Here is a 12,687-nt window from a genome sequence, read left to right on the forward strand (position 1 = left end):
CTATTAATCTCATATCTAAAAAAACATTATTAAATATTCATTGTGTGGTGCAATGATTGTTTCGTTCAGAACGTTTTAGACATGACTATCACCATATCTAAAGAACTATTCCATGTGTTATCTCCCGTTTTATATCTAAGTAGATTTTTTTGCTTACAACCACTAAAATGGACGAAAACTTCTGCCGGGAATTACATAATTACGAAGTCGCGTTTTTATACGATTTATACGTTAGCTGCAAGCTGTCTTTTAGGTAAGTTTGTGACAATATAAGGTGTTTTAATTTGATTTGACAATTTTTCAGTAATAACAAGCATCACTGGCTTATCACAAGTGTATCAATTGGACGTAATTTATTTAGTTCGTCTTGGAGACACGACGCGACGTTTCGTCACTTATTCAGACATTGTGGTTGTTCTTTTGCCTTGTGTAATAGGCCCGGTTTTTGCTTTATTCAAAACCAACCAAACTATCAACTATTTAAGTCATTTGAAACAAGTATCTTATCATTAAGTTAAATAATTTTCTAGCAAAATTTTTCCAGTTCGATTCTCTCCAAAACCAACCAACAAAATCAACAAAAATTTTCCAAATAACAGCACTGACAACATTTTGCACTGCTTTTACTTTAAGCATGGATCTATTTCTATGGCTCAAGTTAAGTCATAACTATATTTTTCTGCTTTGTCTGCCTTATTACATCTCGTATTGGTCCACTGTGGTCATAGAGTTGCTTTTCTGGCACTTTGTGCATTTGATTCAAATTAGAATCAGTGTGATTAATAAAAAGTTGGCAAAAATGGTTGTGACTGGGTTAAACAGTGTCACCACATTAAAAAAACGTAAGATTTTTTGTGTAAAAATAAAAATAGTTAGGTGAATGTTTTTAAAGCTCATGCCGAAGTTGAGGATTTAGTTAAAGGTTACGAAAAACTGATCGAAGCCACAAATTCGATCAATTATTGTTACGGATTTCCAATTTTGGTAAAAATAATTCCAAAAATAACTCTTTTGATTGTTGATTTGTTTTAGGTTATAATTTTAGGTTGTTTGATCCATTTATTAGTTACACCTTATGGTCTCTATTCCATAATAATGAGCACAGGCGATAGCACTTCAATACTGTCACAAACAGTTTGGATGACTGCTCATATTTTACGTTTATTTTTGATTATAGAACCTTGTCATGAATGTTTCATTAAGGTAAAAAATCTATTTTTTTATTCAAAAATGAAACAAAAATTTTTAAGACGAAAGAAACATCTCAACTGATTTGCAAATTACTCTGTCTGAGTGTAAACCAAGAAGTAAAAAAATCATTGGAATTTTTTCTGACGTATTTAGGAGAATGTAAGATTGAGTTTTCGGTTTATGGTTTCACAAAAATCAATCGAGAGTTGTTAACTACGGTGGTACAGTGTTTTTGGTTAAAAATGTGCTTATTGTGTCAGTTTCAGATTGCTGGGGCTATTACGACGTATTTAGTCATTTTGTTTCAGTTTAAATAAAGTTGATTGTCGTTTCAAGAAGAAATCAGTAGGTACAAATTAATTGGTTGTTTTTATCAATTTTTAAAAATAAAATGTAAATTGTTTTCTTCGGAACATTTTATTTTTTATTAAAAAACAACTACTCCTTACCTGATATTTTTTATTTTTTGTCGATTTTTTGAGCTATGTTTGATAATTTTGGCGAAAAGAATGCGTCAACAAAACGTAAAAATTGAAAATATTTTCTTTAAGCAATGACTAACTAATAAATAAACCAACTGGAATTATTTATGTAACAAATTTGTAAACGTGTTTAAGAGTTTGTGGAAAGTAAGTTAGTAAAACCAAATTTTCGACCACATTTTGTCAAATGTGTCTAAAAAGCGTCAAATTTCAGCTTTCTTCGGTGTTTTACAGCCGTTTTGACTAACGTTTTTGAAAGTTATTTACAGGATACATTCTTCTATTCTGGCTGTAGGTATAAAAGTGTTTTAAAATGCTTTAAGAGCATTATTTAATTCAGAAAAAAATTCTGAAAACTGAAAAAAAATTGGTGTACTTTGAACATTATTTCCCATCAGTATTGTGTGTTAAAAAAATAAAGCTGCTTTTGTTTTAACTTGAAATTGTCAATCGTTAACTGGTAAAAAGCTTAAAACAAACTTGCGGTATTGGGCCTATGGTATCAGCACGTGCGTTAAGTTGGCCCAACCACTTTTAAACTTTGAAAATGCACATACGGCATTCAAATGTATTCGGAAAGTGCTGAAGAATGCTGCTATTTATTTAAAAAATGCTACTTTAGTTTTATAGATTTTTTGCATTTTTTTGGTTGGGCTAACTTAACGGTGGCCCAACCATTTTATGTGCTGGACGTTTTGTTTATGTCATTTAAAAGTCCTTTAAAAATGCTGGCAAATGCCGTATTTTAAATGAAAAGTGCTGGGAAAATAACGGAGTTTTTTAAATTTAAGTAATGGTTGGACTAACTTAACGACAGCCCAACCATCCATGTGCTAAACGATTTCTTTATGTCAACTAAAAGATCTTGAAAAATGCTGGCGAATGCTGTACTTTAAATAAAAAGTGCTGAGAAAAAAACGTAGTTTTTTATTTAAATAATGGTTGGGCTAACTTAACGACAGCCCAACCACACCGAGTGCCTTCGAGTTTTTTATGTGTTTTTTATGTTTTTTATGTGCTGTACTTAATTCAAAAAGTGCTGAGAAAATAACATTGGTTTTTAATATCGAAAATTGGTGGGCTAACTTCTTAATGGTGGCTGGACAATCCAATTCTTCACCGAGTGCTCTACGATTTATTTATACATATGAACTAAAACATTTTCAAAAATACTGGCAAAGGCTATACTGCAAATAAAAAGAGGTGGGAAAACAACAGTTACTTTTAATTCAAAATTTATTAGGCTTAGAAAAGTTTTGAAAATCCACATAGAAACTTTAGAAGGAGCTATACCTCTAGTGAATTCAAAAAACAAGGACAGCATGTTAGTATGGAAAGGCGAAGAAAATATTTTCCCTTAAATGTACTAACAAAAATGAAGATAAGTTATATTCAGCTGTACCCAAAGAAGCAGACGACCTTCTTTCTTTGTCAGAGAAAACACATCAAATTCCAAAGAAGTGGAAACAACAAACGATTACAACGACGAGACAATGAAAGATGAAGAAGATAGAGCAGTTGAAAACTGGAAAGGGGAAGGTGCAACTAAACCTAAACGTCCACGGAGATCTTATCTGGAAAATCAAAAAGAATGGGAATTTATGGAACTTTCGGCACGGACAAAAACAGTTCCTATATCTTTAATTAAAAATGGAAACTGTTCTACATTAAAAACAATTACGATTATAATAAAAAAAGTTTATGTTTACTAATACGTGTGGATTTGATGCACTTGTTCAAATATTGTCTTCATGTTACTGTGACTGCCCCGCATTTAGAGAGGGTGTTGTAGATGATAATTTTCTGGCCGAACTTTTACAGAATTTGGTCAAGGGAAAAATATCTAGACATTCTTACATACTAAGAGCTAAAATTTTGTCTCAAATTTTTGATGAAGTCCTCAGGCCCGATGGTCTAATAGAAATTCCTTGCGTATGTACGCAGCAATTATTAATAGATAGATTAGCTACTAATAATTTCTTAGAATGGCCTAAGAAAGAAATCACGGTTTGCTCTAAGTGTGGTTACAATGAAACCAGAAATTACGCAACAATTATGTTAAGTGCCAATAACTTAGTAGCTGAGCTTGTTACAAAGACAATGGAGAAAACTTGCTTTTGTCCAAAATGTGACGAAAAATATCTGAACGTGAAATCAAATTTGAATGAAAACTACATATTTATTGACTGGGCATCAGTTTCATTGACCAACACAAATAGAAGTGTTCAGTTATGCCAAATTCCTGCTAATATAGCATTAACCCATAAAAACCTAAACTACAAAGTCCAGGGGGTAATGGAAATTATCGGTGAAGGAATTCTTGCTAGTGATGTAGGCCATTTTATTGCCTATTGTAAAAGGCCACATGAAAAATGGGAAATATATGACGATCTTCAAGACAAAGTGAACACAAACTGTCCCCCGGAAAAAGTTTTAAGAGGTTGTGCCCTACTTGTTTATCGCTGTTTGTAAAAGTATAATATTTATATTATTTTTTTATTGTTTATTTTATGTTAATATGAAATGTTTTTTTAAATAAAGTACTAATTATTGTGTTTTTATTAAACAATTCCAATTCATGTGAATCTACTTAAAAAAAAATAAACGATATATGGTGTACCTAAGTAAGCACTACAGCTCCTGCATTTAAGGGGGAGAATTTTCGATATTAAAAACCAATTTTATTTCCTCAGCACTTTTTGAATTAAGTACAGCACTAGCCAGCATTTTTTAAGATCTTTTAGTTGACATAAAAAACTCGAAGGCACTCGGTGTGGTTGGGCTGTCGTTAAGATAACCCAACCATTATTTAAATAAAAAGCACTTTTATTTAAAATACGGCATTTGCCAGCATTTATAAAGGAATTTTAAATGGAAAAAAAAACGTGCAGCACATAAAATGGTTGGGCCACCGTTAAGTTAGCCCAACAAAAAAACACAAAAAATCTCTAAAACCAAAGTAGCATTTTTTAAATAAATAGCAGCATTCTTCAGCACTTTCCGAACACACTTGAATGCCGTATGTGCATTTTTAAAGTTTGAAAGTGGTTGGGCCAACTTAACGCACGTCCCGAATGCTTTTGCGGGGTCTATTAGTTGTTTAAAAACTATAAAAACGCCAACGTTGCATTTTTTCTCAAAAATAACTGTTATAAATTATCCATGCTTTTCAAAAAAATAATAGCTAATGTAATTTATAGTTTCAGTGAGAGATCTAATCATTGCCGTTGTGCCTTTAATTGATATTGTCTTGTCTAAATGTCTTATAAATATGCAAAGTGTGACTCTAGGAGTACCACCAAATGTCACGGCAAATGAGCTTGATCTATTTACCGCTGAATTAGAACAACTTATTTTGGGCCATCAGTTTATTTTGTTTGGTGACTTTAACCTACCTGATTTCGGGAAAACAAACGAATCACGAAAATCGCAGGTTTTTCACAACTTCATAAATGTCCTTGACGCTATTCAGCATAACTCAGTAATGAACCCTAACAACAATCTTTTGGATCTTGTATTTTCTTCCAGTGAGATGAACCTAAACGTCACTAAGTGTGACTTTCCATTGGTGTTCGAGGACTTCCATCATCCGTCAATATCTATCTCTCTCCAAGTAACAAAAAACCTAAATTATCCTTCTTTTCCTTGTAACAATAGCTTAGTCTATAACTTTCACAAAGCTAATTTTCCTTTATTATATAATGCATTTTGTGATATCAACTGGTCTTCTCTAAATGACTTTTCCAATGTCAATGAAGCTATTGAGTCATTTTACTCGGTTATCTATCAACTATGTGATTTGTATGTTCCGAAAAAAGTAGACAAAAGTCTAGTTATCCGATATGGTTTACTCCTGAAATTAAATACAATCTTAAGACCAAAAGGTACTTTAGGAAAAAATGGCTACAAAGTAATACAAATAATATGTTTTATTATAACGAATTTAAACGATTACGTAGTCTAACTAAGAAACAAATCTCGATTGCTTATCAATCTTATGTCAGCCATATGGAAACAAATATAAATTCCAATCCTTCCGACATCTGGAAATTTTTAAATCAAAAGAGAGGTTGTTCTCGAATACCAGGAAGAATTTTTACTGAAGATAAATCTTCTGACTTTGCTGATCCTCAAAGTATTGTTAATGGCTTTGCTCATTTTTTTTCTTCGGCTGCACTCATAAATATGGAGGAAAATTTACTCTTTCCTGAAACATGAAACTGGGGTTTAAATTTCCAGTTTTCTTCAATATTTTTGGATCAAACTGTATCTATTATGAAAAAGCTTTCAAACAAATTTACTGCCGGTGATGACCTGATTCCTTCTTTTATTGTTCGTGATTTTTATTTTCGCTCAGCCGTTAACAAGGATATTCAATCTTGCAATTAAATCATCTACTTTTCCTGAATTATGGAAGCGAGCTAGGGTATGTCCAGTTTTCTAAAAAAGGGGACAATGCTATTATTTGTAACTATCGACAGATTTCTATACTTTCTAATTTTGCTAAAGTTTTTGAGCAGTGTTTGTATCAGGATATCTATTATAGTGTAAAAAATTTCATCTCTCCGGATCAACATGGCTTCGTTAAGGGGCGCTCAACGGTTACGAATCTCGCGCTTATTACACAGTACATTGCAACCAACTTGGATTCTGGTCGTCAGATAAATGTGATATACACCGATTTTACTAAAGCCTTTGATTCAGTTAGTCATGATATCCTGTTTCATAAGTTAACTTTCTTCGGCTTTTCTTCTTCTTCCCTTCTCCTCCTTCAATCACACCTATCAAATAGAGTTTCCTATGTTTCCTTTAATGGTTTTTCTTCTTTCAATTACTGTGTGAAATCTGGAGTCCCTCAAGGATCAAATTTGGGGCCACTTTTATTTATTCTGATTATTAATGATTTGTTACTGTCTTTATCCTGTCCTGTTCTTGCGTATGCGGATGATTTAAAAATATTTAATTCTATCACAAATCACAATGATGCTGACTTGTTACAACTGAACTTAAGTAAAATCGCAGACTGGTGTAACAAATATAAATTACATTTAAATATTAGTAAATGTTGCACAGTTTCTTTCTCTCGATGTCGTTCCCCTTTTCCATCTTCATATTCTATTAACAATTTTGCCCTTGAAAAAAAGGATGCCATTAAAGATCTCGGTATAACTTTTGACTCAGCTATGACATTCATTATCCATGTCGGAAATGTTCGTAATTCCGCCTTCAAGTCTTTAGGGTTTGTTATGCGTATGGGTAAATATTTTTCTGATGTTGCACTGTTAAAAAATCTTTATTATGCTTTTGTCTTAAGTAAAATTGAATATGCATGTCTAATATGGTTTCCAATTTACATCTCTCACTCTATGCTCCTAGACTCAATCCACCGCAGATTTTTGAAATTTTTGTCGCTTAAACTGGATGGAACTTATCCAGAAGTGGGCACCAGCCAGGATGAGCTGCTTGCAAGACATAACATAGTTGCACTTAACATTAGAAGAGAGCACATTTGTCTCAATTTTTTTGATAAATTACTCAGCAATAGGATCGACTGCTCTAACTTATTGGCTCAGATTCCGTTCAATGTCCCACGAATGTTCAAGATATGAAATTATGTTCCGGCTTCCAACACCTAGAACTAACATTTTGCGTCGTTCACCACTCTTCATAATATGCAGTCTGGCCAATCATAAATGGGATTGAATTGGATTAAATCTGTTATTTGTATTATTACATTTTAAATTTATATTAATTTTCGTTATTTTTAGTGTAAGAATACCTGCATTTATAATTTCTTATTTTTTGTAACAATATTTATTTTTGTCCTGTAACTGATAACCTCGTTGGACAATAAAGATTATTATTATTATTATTATTATTATCATTATTACCAACTATTTTGCAATTTTATCAATCTTATTTAAAAAAATAATTCCGTAAAATACGAGGTTGGCGTTTTAATAGTTTTGAAACAACTAATAGAGCATATATTTTTTTTGCCAAAAAAAATTAAAACGAAAAACTGTAATAAATCAATCAATTTATTTATTAACTTAGATAAACTAAACACCATTTTCAATACGCACAAGGTTTGTACGTATGCAACCAACTACACGCTAACCCAATTTAGTGACATTTCATCTTTCCCTGATTTTGCCAACCGTCATTCCTGTCAAAATTTTTGTTCCATGTTTATCACCCGCAAAAATCTCAAAACAAAGTAAAAATGTCCACAAGCACCGAAATTGAGAAGCAAATCTTCACTGCGATAGAATCCGGAGACGCTGTTTTACTCCGAACCGCATTAGCATCCAAACCTGACGTAAACATCCTAGATGAAAATGCAATGACACCACTGCAGCATGCTGCTTATAAGGGCAACAAGGACATGGTCCAAATGCTCCTCGACTATGTAAATAACACAAGTGAAGGGCTTAGTGTAAGAGTATGATATGCTACATCCTAATAAAAAGAGTTATTTACAGTTTCAGTATAAGAAATAATGTATAGGCTTCCAACCAAATTAGTGAAGATTGATTAAAATAATATACCGTAGAATAATGCACTTGGGGACAGAAGATGATTAGCCTCCAGTATGATAATCAGCCTCACTTTTTAACATAGTTGTTGCATTTTACTGTTGTATATTGTATATGACTTTAGTCACTCTTCACTATTTCGGTTGGTAGACTGTACAAGTAATGTGCCACTAGATTTAAGGCAATAATTGTCTTAAAATTTTATAAAAGAACTGATTAATTAGTTTTTGTGGCTTATCATGTTCTTGCATTAAGCCTCTAATTATAAACTTTTAAAATTGATTGAATGTTGTTTCAGGGGGCAGACCCAAACCTTTGCAAACACCAACATAATTACACAGCGCTACATTTCGCGGGCCTTTCGGGCAATTCCGACGTGTGTCTGGCACTGCTCGTGGCTGGGGCCTTTCCCGAAGTCACGAACGCAGTGAATCGGACGGCGTCACAAATGGCGGCCTTTGTCGGCCATCATAAGTGCGTCGCCATTATCAATAATTACATCCCAAAGTCAGAAGTAGATTATTATAGTAGGCTACAAGGCGCTCAAACGGAGCCATATTTGCCGCCATTTTTGTCCGAAAGCTTCCACAAATTAATAATTCAAGTGAACGTACACCCGGTCAAAATCGCGCTAAACATCAACAGTTTTATCGGGTTATCGCAACACTTGGCGAAAATCAAAAAAGTGCTAGAATTGATGTACGACAAAGAAATGCAAAGAGGGGCCGGTAATAACGAAGTGATGGCGTTCAAACTATACTACCTGGCGTTTGTAGTAGGCGAGGTTATGACGATTCAAAACAAACACCAATCGCCTGACGCCACGTTGCAAACGTTTTGCAAAAAAGTGCTAAAACCGGCCACAGATGGCGCTTTAGAAATACTCGATGGGTTGTTGCGGGAGTGCATTAAACATTTCCCATTTCGGGAGTGTACACTTTTTCGCCAAATGGTTACAACACTAACGGGGAAAGACACCCCAACAGCTCTAAGTGTTATCAATTCGGCCATAAATGGTCAGAGAGGGTTCGTTGATAACGTCCCGATTTGTTACACTTGTGGGGAAGAGAAACCTAGTAAGAAGTGCTCGCAATGTAAAGTGGCGCAGTATTGTGATAAGACGTGCCAAAAGTTGCACTGGTGTTGGCACAAAAAGGCGTGCCCACAGTTGGCTCAAGAGCCTCTCAAATGTAATAATGACACACAAATTGATCCTCAGGAACTGTCTTCAGAAATACAGAATCTTTTAGTTACTAATTAAATTGTAATTTATTAGTGTGTTAGTAAATAAAGTGAGTTTAACAAAGAATATTAACTTTTTTTTTTGTTTTATTGTGTATTGTCTTTTATTAATGTCGGCTACATATTTTTTCAAAATTTTTCTCAATGAAATTAAAGAACTGTTCAGATGCTATTGTGGTTCTAGCGGCTTGCGGACGAAGGTTTTGTTATATTTTTTTACGAAATTTAAGGTCATTGCTGCATACGATCGACACGACGAATGGGACAAACTGTAACTGTATCTTATGCGAATTTTTCAAAAATTGTTAAATATTCTCCATTGAATAAAAAGAAAACGAATTGCCTGGCGACTCCAATTTTTTATTATGTTATAGACGAAGGTCTTCTGATGTTCTCCCATAAAAATGAAGGTCATTGCTGCATGCAATCCATACGACGCATGGGACACACTGTAACCATGTTTTATGCAAAATTTTTAAAAACTGTTAAACATTCTGCTTTGAATAAAAAGAAAACGAAAAGCCTGGCGACTCCAATTTTTTAATATGTTATAGACAAAGGTCTTTTATTGTTCTGCTACAAAAATGAAGGTCATTGCTGCATGCAATCCATTCGACGCACAGGACAAACTGTAACCATGTTTTATGCAAAATTTTTAAAAACTGTTAAACATTCCGCTTTGAATAAAAAGAAAACGAAAACCCTGGCGACTCTAATTTTTTAATATGTTATAGACGAAGGTCTTGTAATGTTCTCCTATAAAAATGAAGGTCATTGCTGCATGCAATCCATACGACGCATGGGACACACTGTAACCATGTTTTATGCAAAATTTTCAAAAACTGTTAAACATTCCGCTTTGAATAAAAAGAAAACGAAAAGCCTGGCGACTCCAATTTTTTAATATGTTATAGACGAAAGTCTTTTAATGTTCTCCTATAAAAATGAAGGTCATTGCTGCATACAATCCATACGACGCATGGGACACACTCTAACCATGTTTTATGCAAAATTTTTAAAAACTGTTAAACATTCCGCTTTGAATAAAAAGAAAACGAAAAGCCTGGCGACTCCAATTTTTTAATATGTTATAGACGAAAGTCTTTTAATGTTCTGCTACAAAAATGAAGGTCTTTGCTGCATGCAATCCACACGACGCATAAGACAAACTGTAACCGTGTTTTAAGCAAAATTTTCAAAAACTGTTAAACATTCCGCTTTGAATAAAAAGAAAACGAAAAGCCTGGCGACTCCAATTTTTTAATATGTTATAGACAAAGGTCTTTTATTGTTCTGCTACAAAAATGAAGGTCATTGCTGCATGCAATCCATTCGACGCACAGGACAAACTGTAACCATGTTTTATGCAAAATTTTTAAAAACTGTTAAACATTCCGCTTTGAATAAAAAGAAAACGAAAACCCTGGCGACTCTAATTTTTTAATATGTTATAGACGAAGGTCTTGTAATGTTCTCCTATAAAAATGAAGGTCATTGCTGCATGCAATCCATACGACGCATGGGACACACTGTAACCATGTTTTATGCAAAATTTTCAAAAACTGTTAAACATTCCACTTTGAATAAAAAGAAAACGAAAAGCCTGGCGACTCTAATTTTTTAATGTGTTATAGACGAAGGTCTTGTAATGTTCTCCTATAAAAATGAAGGTCATTGCTGCATGCAATCCATACGACGCATGGGACACACTGTAACCATGTTTTATGCAAAATTTTTGAAAACTGTTAAACATTCCGCTTTGAATAAAAAGAAAACGAAAACTCTGGCGACTCTAATTTTTTAATATGTTATAGACGAAGGTCTTGTAATGTTCTCCTATAAAAATGAAGGTCATTGCTGCATGCAATCCATACGACGCATGGGACACACTGTAACCATGTTTTATGCAAAATTTTCAAAAACTGTTAAACATTCCACTTTGAATAAAAAGAAAACGAAAAGCCTGGCGACTCTAATTTTTTAATGTGTTATAGACGAAGGTCTTATAATGTTCTCCTATAAAAATGAAGGTCATTGCTGCATGCAATCCATACGACGCATGGGACACACTGTAACCATGTTTTATGCAAAATTTTCAAAAACTGTTAAACATTCCACTTTGAATAAAAAGAAAACGAAAAGCCTGGCGACTCTAATTTTTTAATGTGTTATAGACGAAGGTCTTGTAATGTTCTCCTATAAAAATGAAGGTCATTGCTGCATGCAATCCATACGACGCATGGGACACACTGTAACCATGTTTTATGCAAAATTTTTGAAAACTGTTAAACATTCCGCTTTGAATAAAAAGAAAACGAAAAGCCTGGCGACTCCAATTTTTTAATATGTTATAGACGAAGGTCTTTTATTGTTCCGCTACAAAAATGGAGGTCATTGCTGCATACAATCCATACGATGCATAAGACAAACTGTAACCGTGTTTTAAGCAAAATTTTCAAAAACTGTTAAACATTCCGCTTTGAATAAAAAGAAAACGAAAACCCTGGCGACTCCAATTTTTTATTATGTTATAGACGAAGATCGTTTAATGTTCTGCTACAAAAATGAAGGTCATTGCTGCATGCAATCCACACGACGCATAAGACAAACTGTAACCGTGTTTTAAGCAAAATTTTCAAAAACTGTTAAACATTCCGCTTTGAATAAAAAGAAAACGAAAACCCTGGCGACTCCAATTTTTTATTATGTTATAGACGAAGATCGTTTAATGTTCTGCTACAAAAATGAAGGTCATTGCTGCATGCAATCCACACGACGCATAAGACAAACTGTAACCGTGTTTTATGCAAAATTTTTAAAAACTGTTAAACATTCCGCTTTGAATAAAAAGAAAACGAAAACCCTGGCGACTCTAATTTTTTAATATGTTATAGACGAAGGTCTTGTAATGTTCTCCTATAAAAATGAAGGTCATTGCTGCATGCAATCCATACGACGCATGGGACACACTGTAACCATGTTTTATGCAAAATTTTCAAAAACTGTGAAACATTCCACTTTGAATAAAAAGAAAACGAAAAGCCTGGCGACTCTAATTTTTTAATGTGTTATAGACGAAGGTCTTGTAATGTTCTCCTATAAAAATGAAGGTCATTGCTGCATGCAATCCATACGACGCATGGGACACACTGTAACCATGTTTTATGCAAAATTTTCAAAAACTGTTAAACATTCCACTTTGAATAAAAAGAAAACGAAAAGCCTGGCGACTC

At 33.6% G+C, this 12,687-nt stretch overlaps 2 protein-coding genes across 2 annotated transcripts; both read left to right on the plus strand.

The window, feature by feature from the left end:
• LOC103313016 (gustatory receptor for sugar taste 43a) lies at positions 1-1,604 on the plus strand. The gene is made up of 7 exons (XM_008195143.3): positions 1-253; positions 305-498; positions 545-842; positions 893-984; positions 1,033-1,203; positions 1,251-1,409; positions 1,458-1,604. The coding sequence occupies exons 1-7, from the start codon at positions 82-84 to the stop codon at positions 1,506-1,508; spliced, it is 1,137 nt and encodes a 378-aa protein (XP_008193365.2). The 5' UTR covers positions 1-81; the 3' UTR covers positions 1,509-1,604.
• A 6,201-nt stretch (positions 1,605-7,805) lies between these two features.
• LOC661529 (ankyrin repeat and MYND domain-containing protein 2) lies at positions 7,806-9,523 on the plus strand. Its single transcript, XM_967682.4, has 2 exons — positions 7,806-8,085; positions 8,511-9,523. The coding sequence occupies exons 1-2, from the start codon at positions 7,900-7,902 to the stop codon at positions 9,471-9,473; spliced, it is 1,149 nt and encodes a 382-aa protein (XP_972775.3). The 5' UTR covers positions 7,806-7,899; the 3' UTR covers positions 9,474-9,523.
• The last annotated feature ends 3,164 nt before the right edge of the window (positions 9,524-12,687 follow it).

This window comes from Tribolium castaneum, chromosome 2 (assembly GCF_031307605.1).
Source record: "Tribolium castaneum strain GA2 chromosome 2, icTriCast1.1, whole genome shotgun sequence".
Lineage (NCBI taxonomy): Eukaryota > Metazoa > Arthropoda > Insecta > Coleoptera > Tenebrionidae > Tribolium > Tribolium castaneum.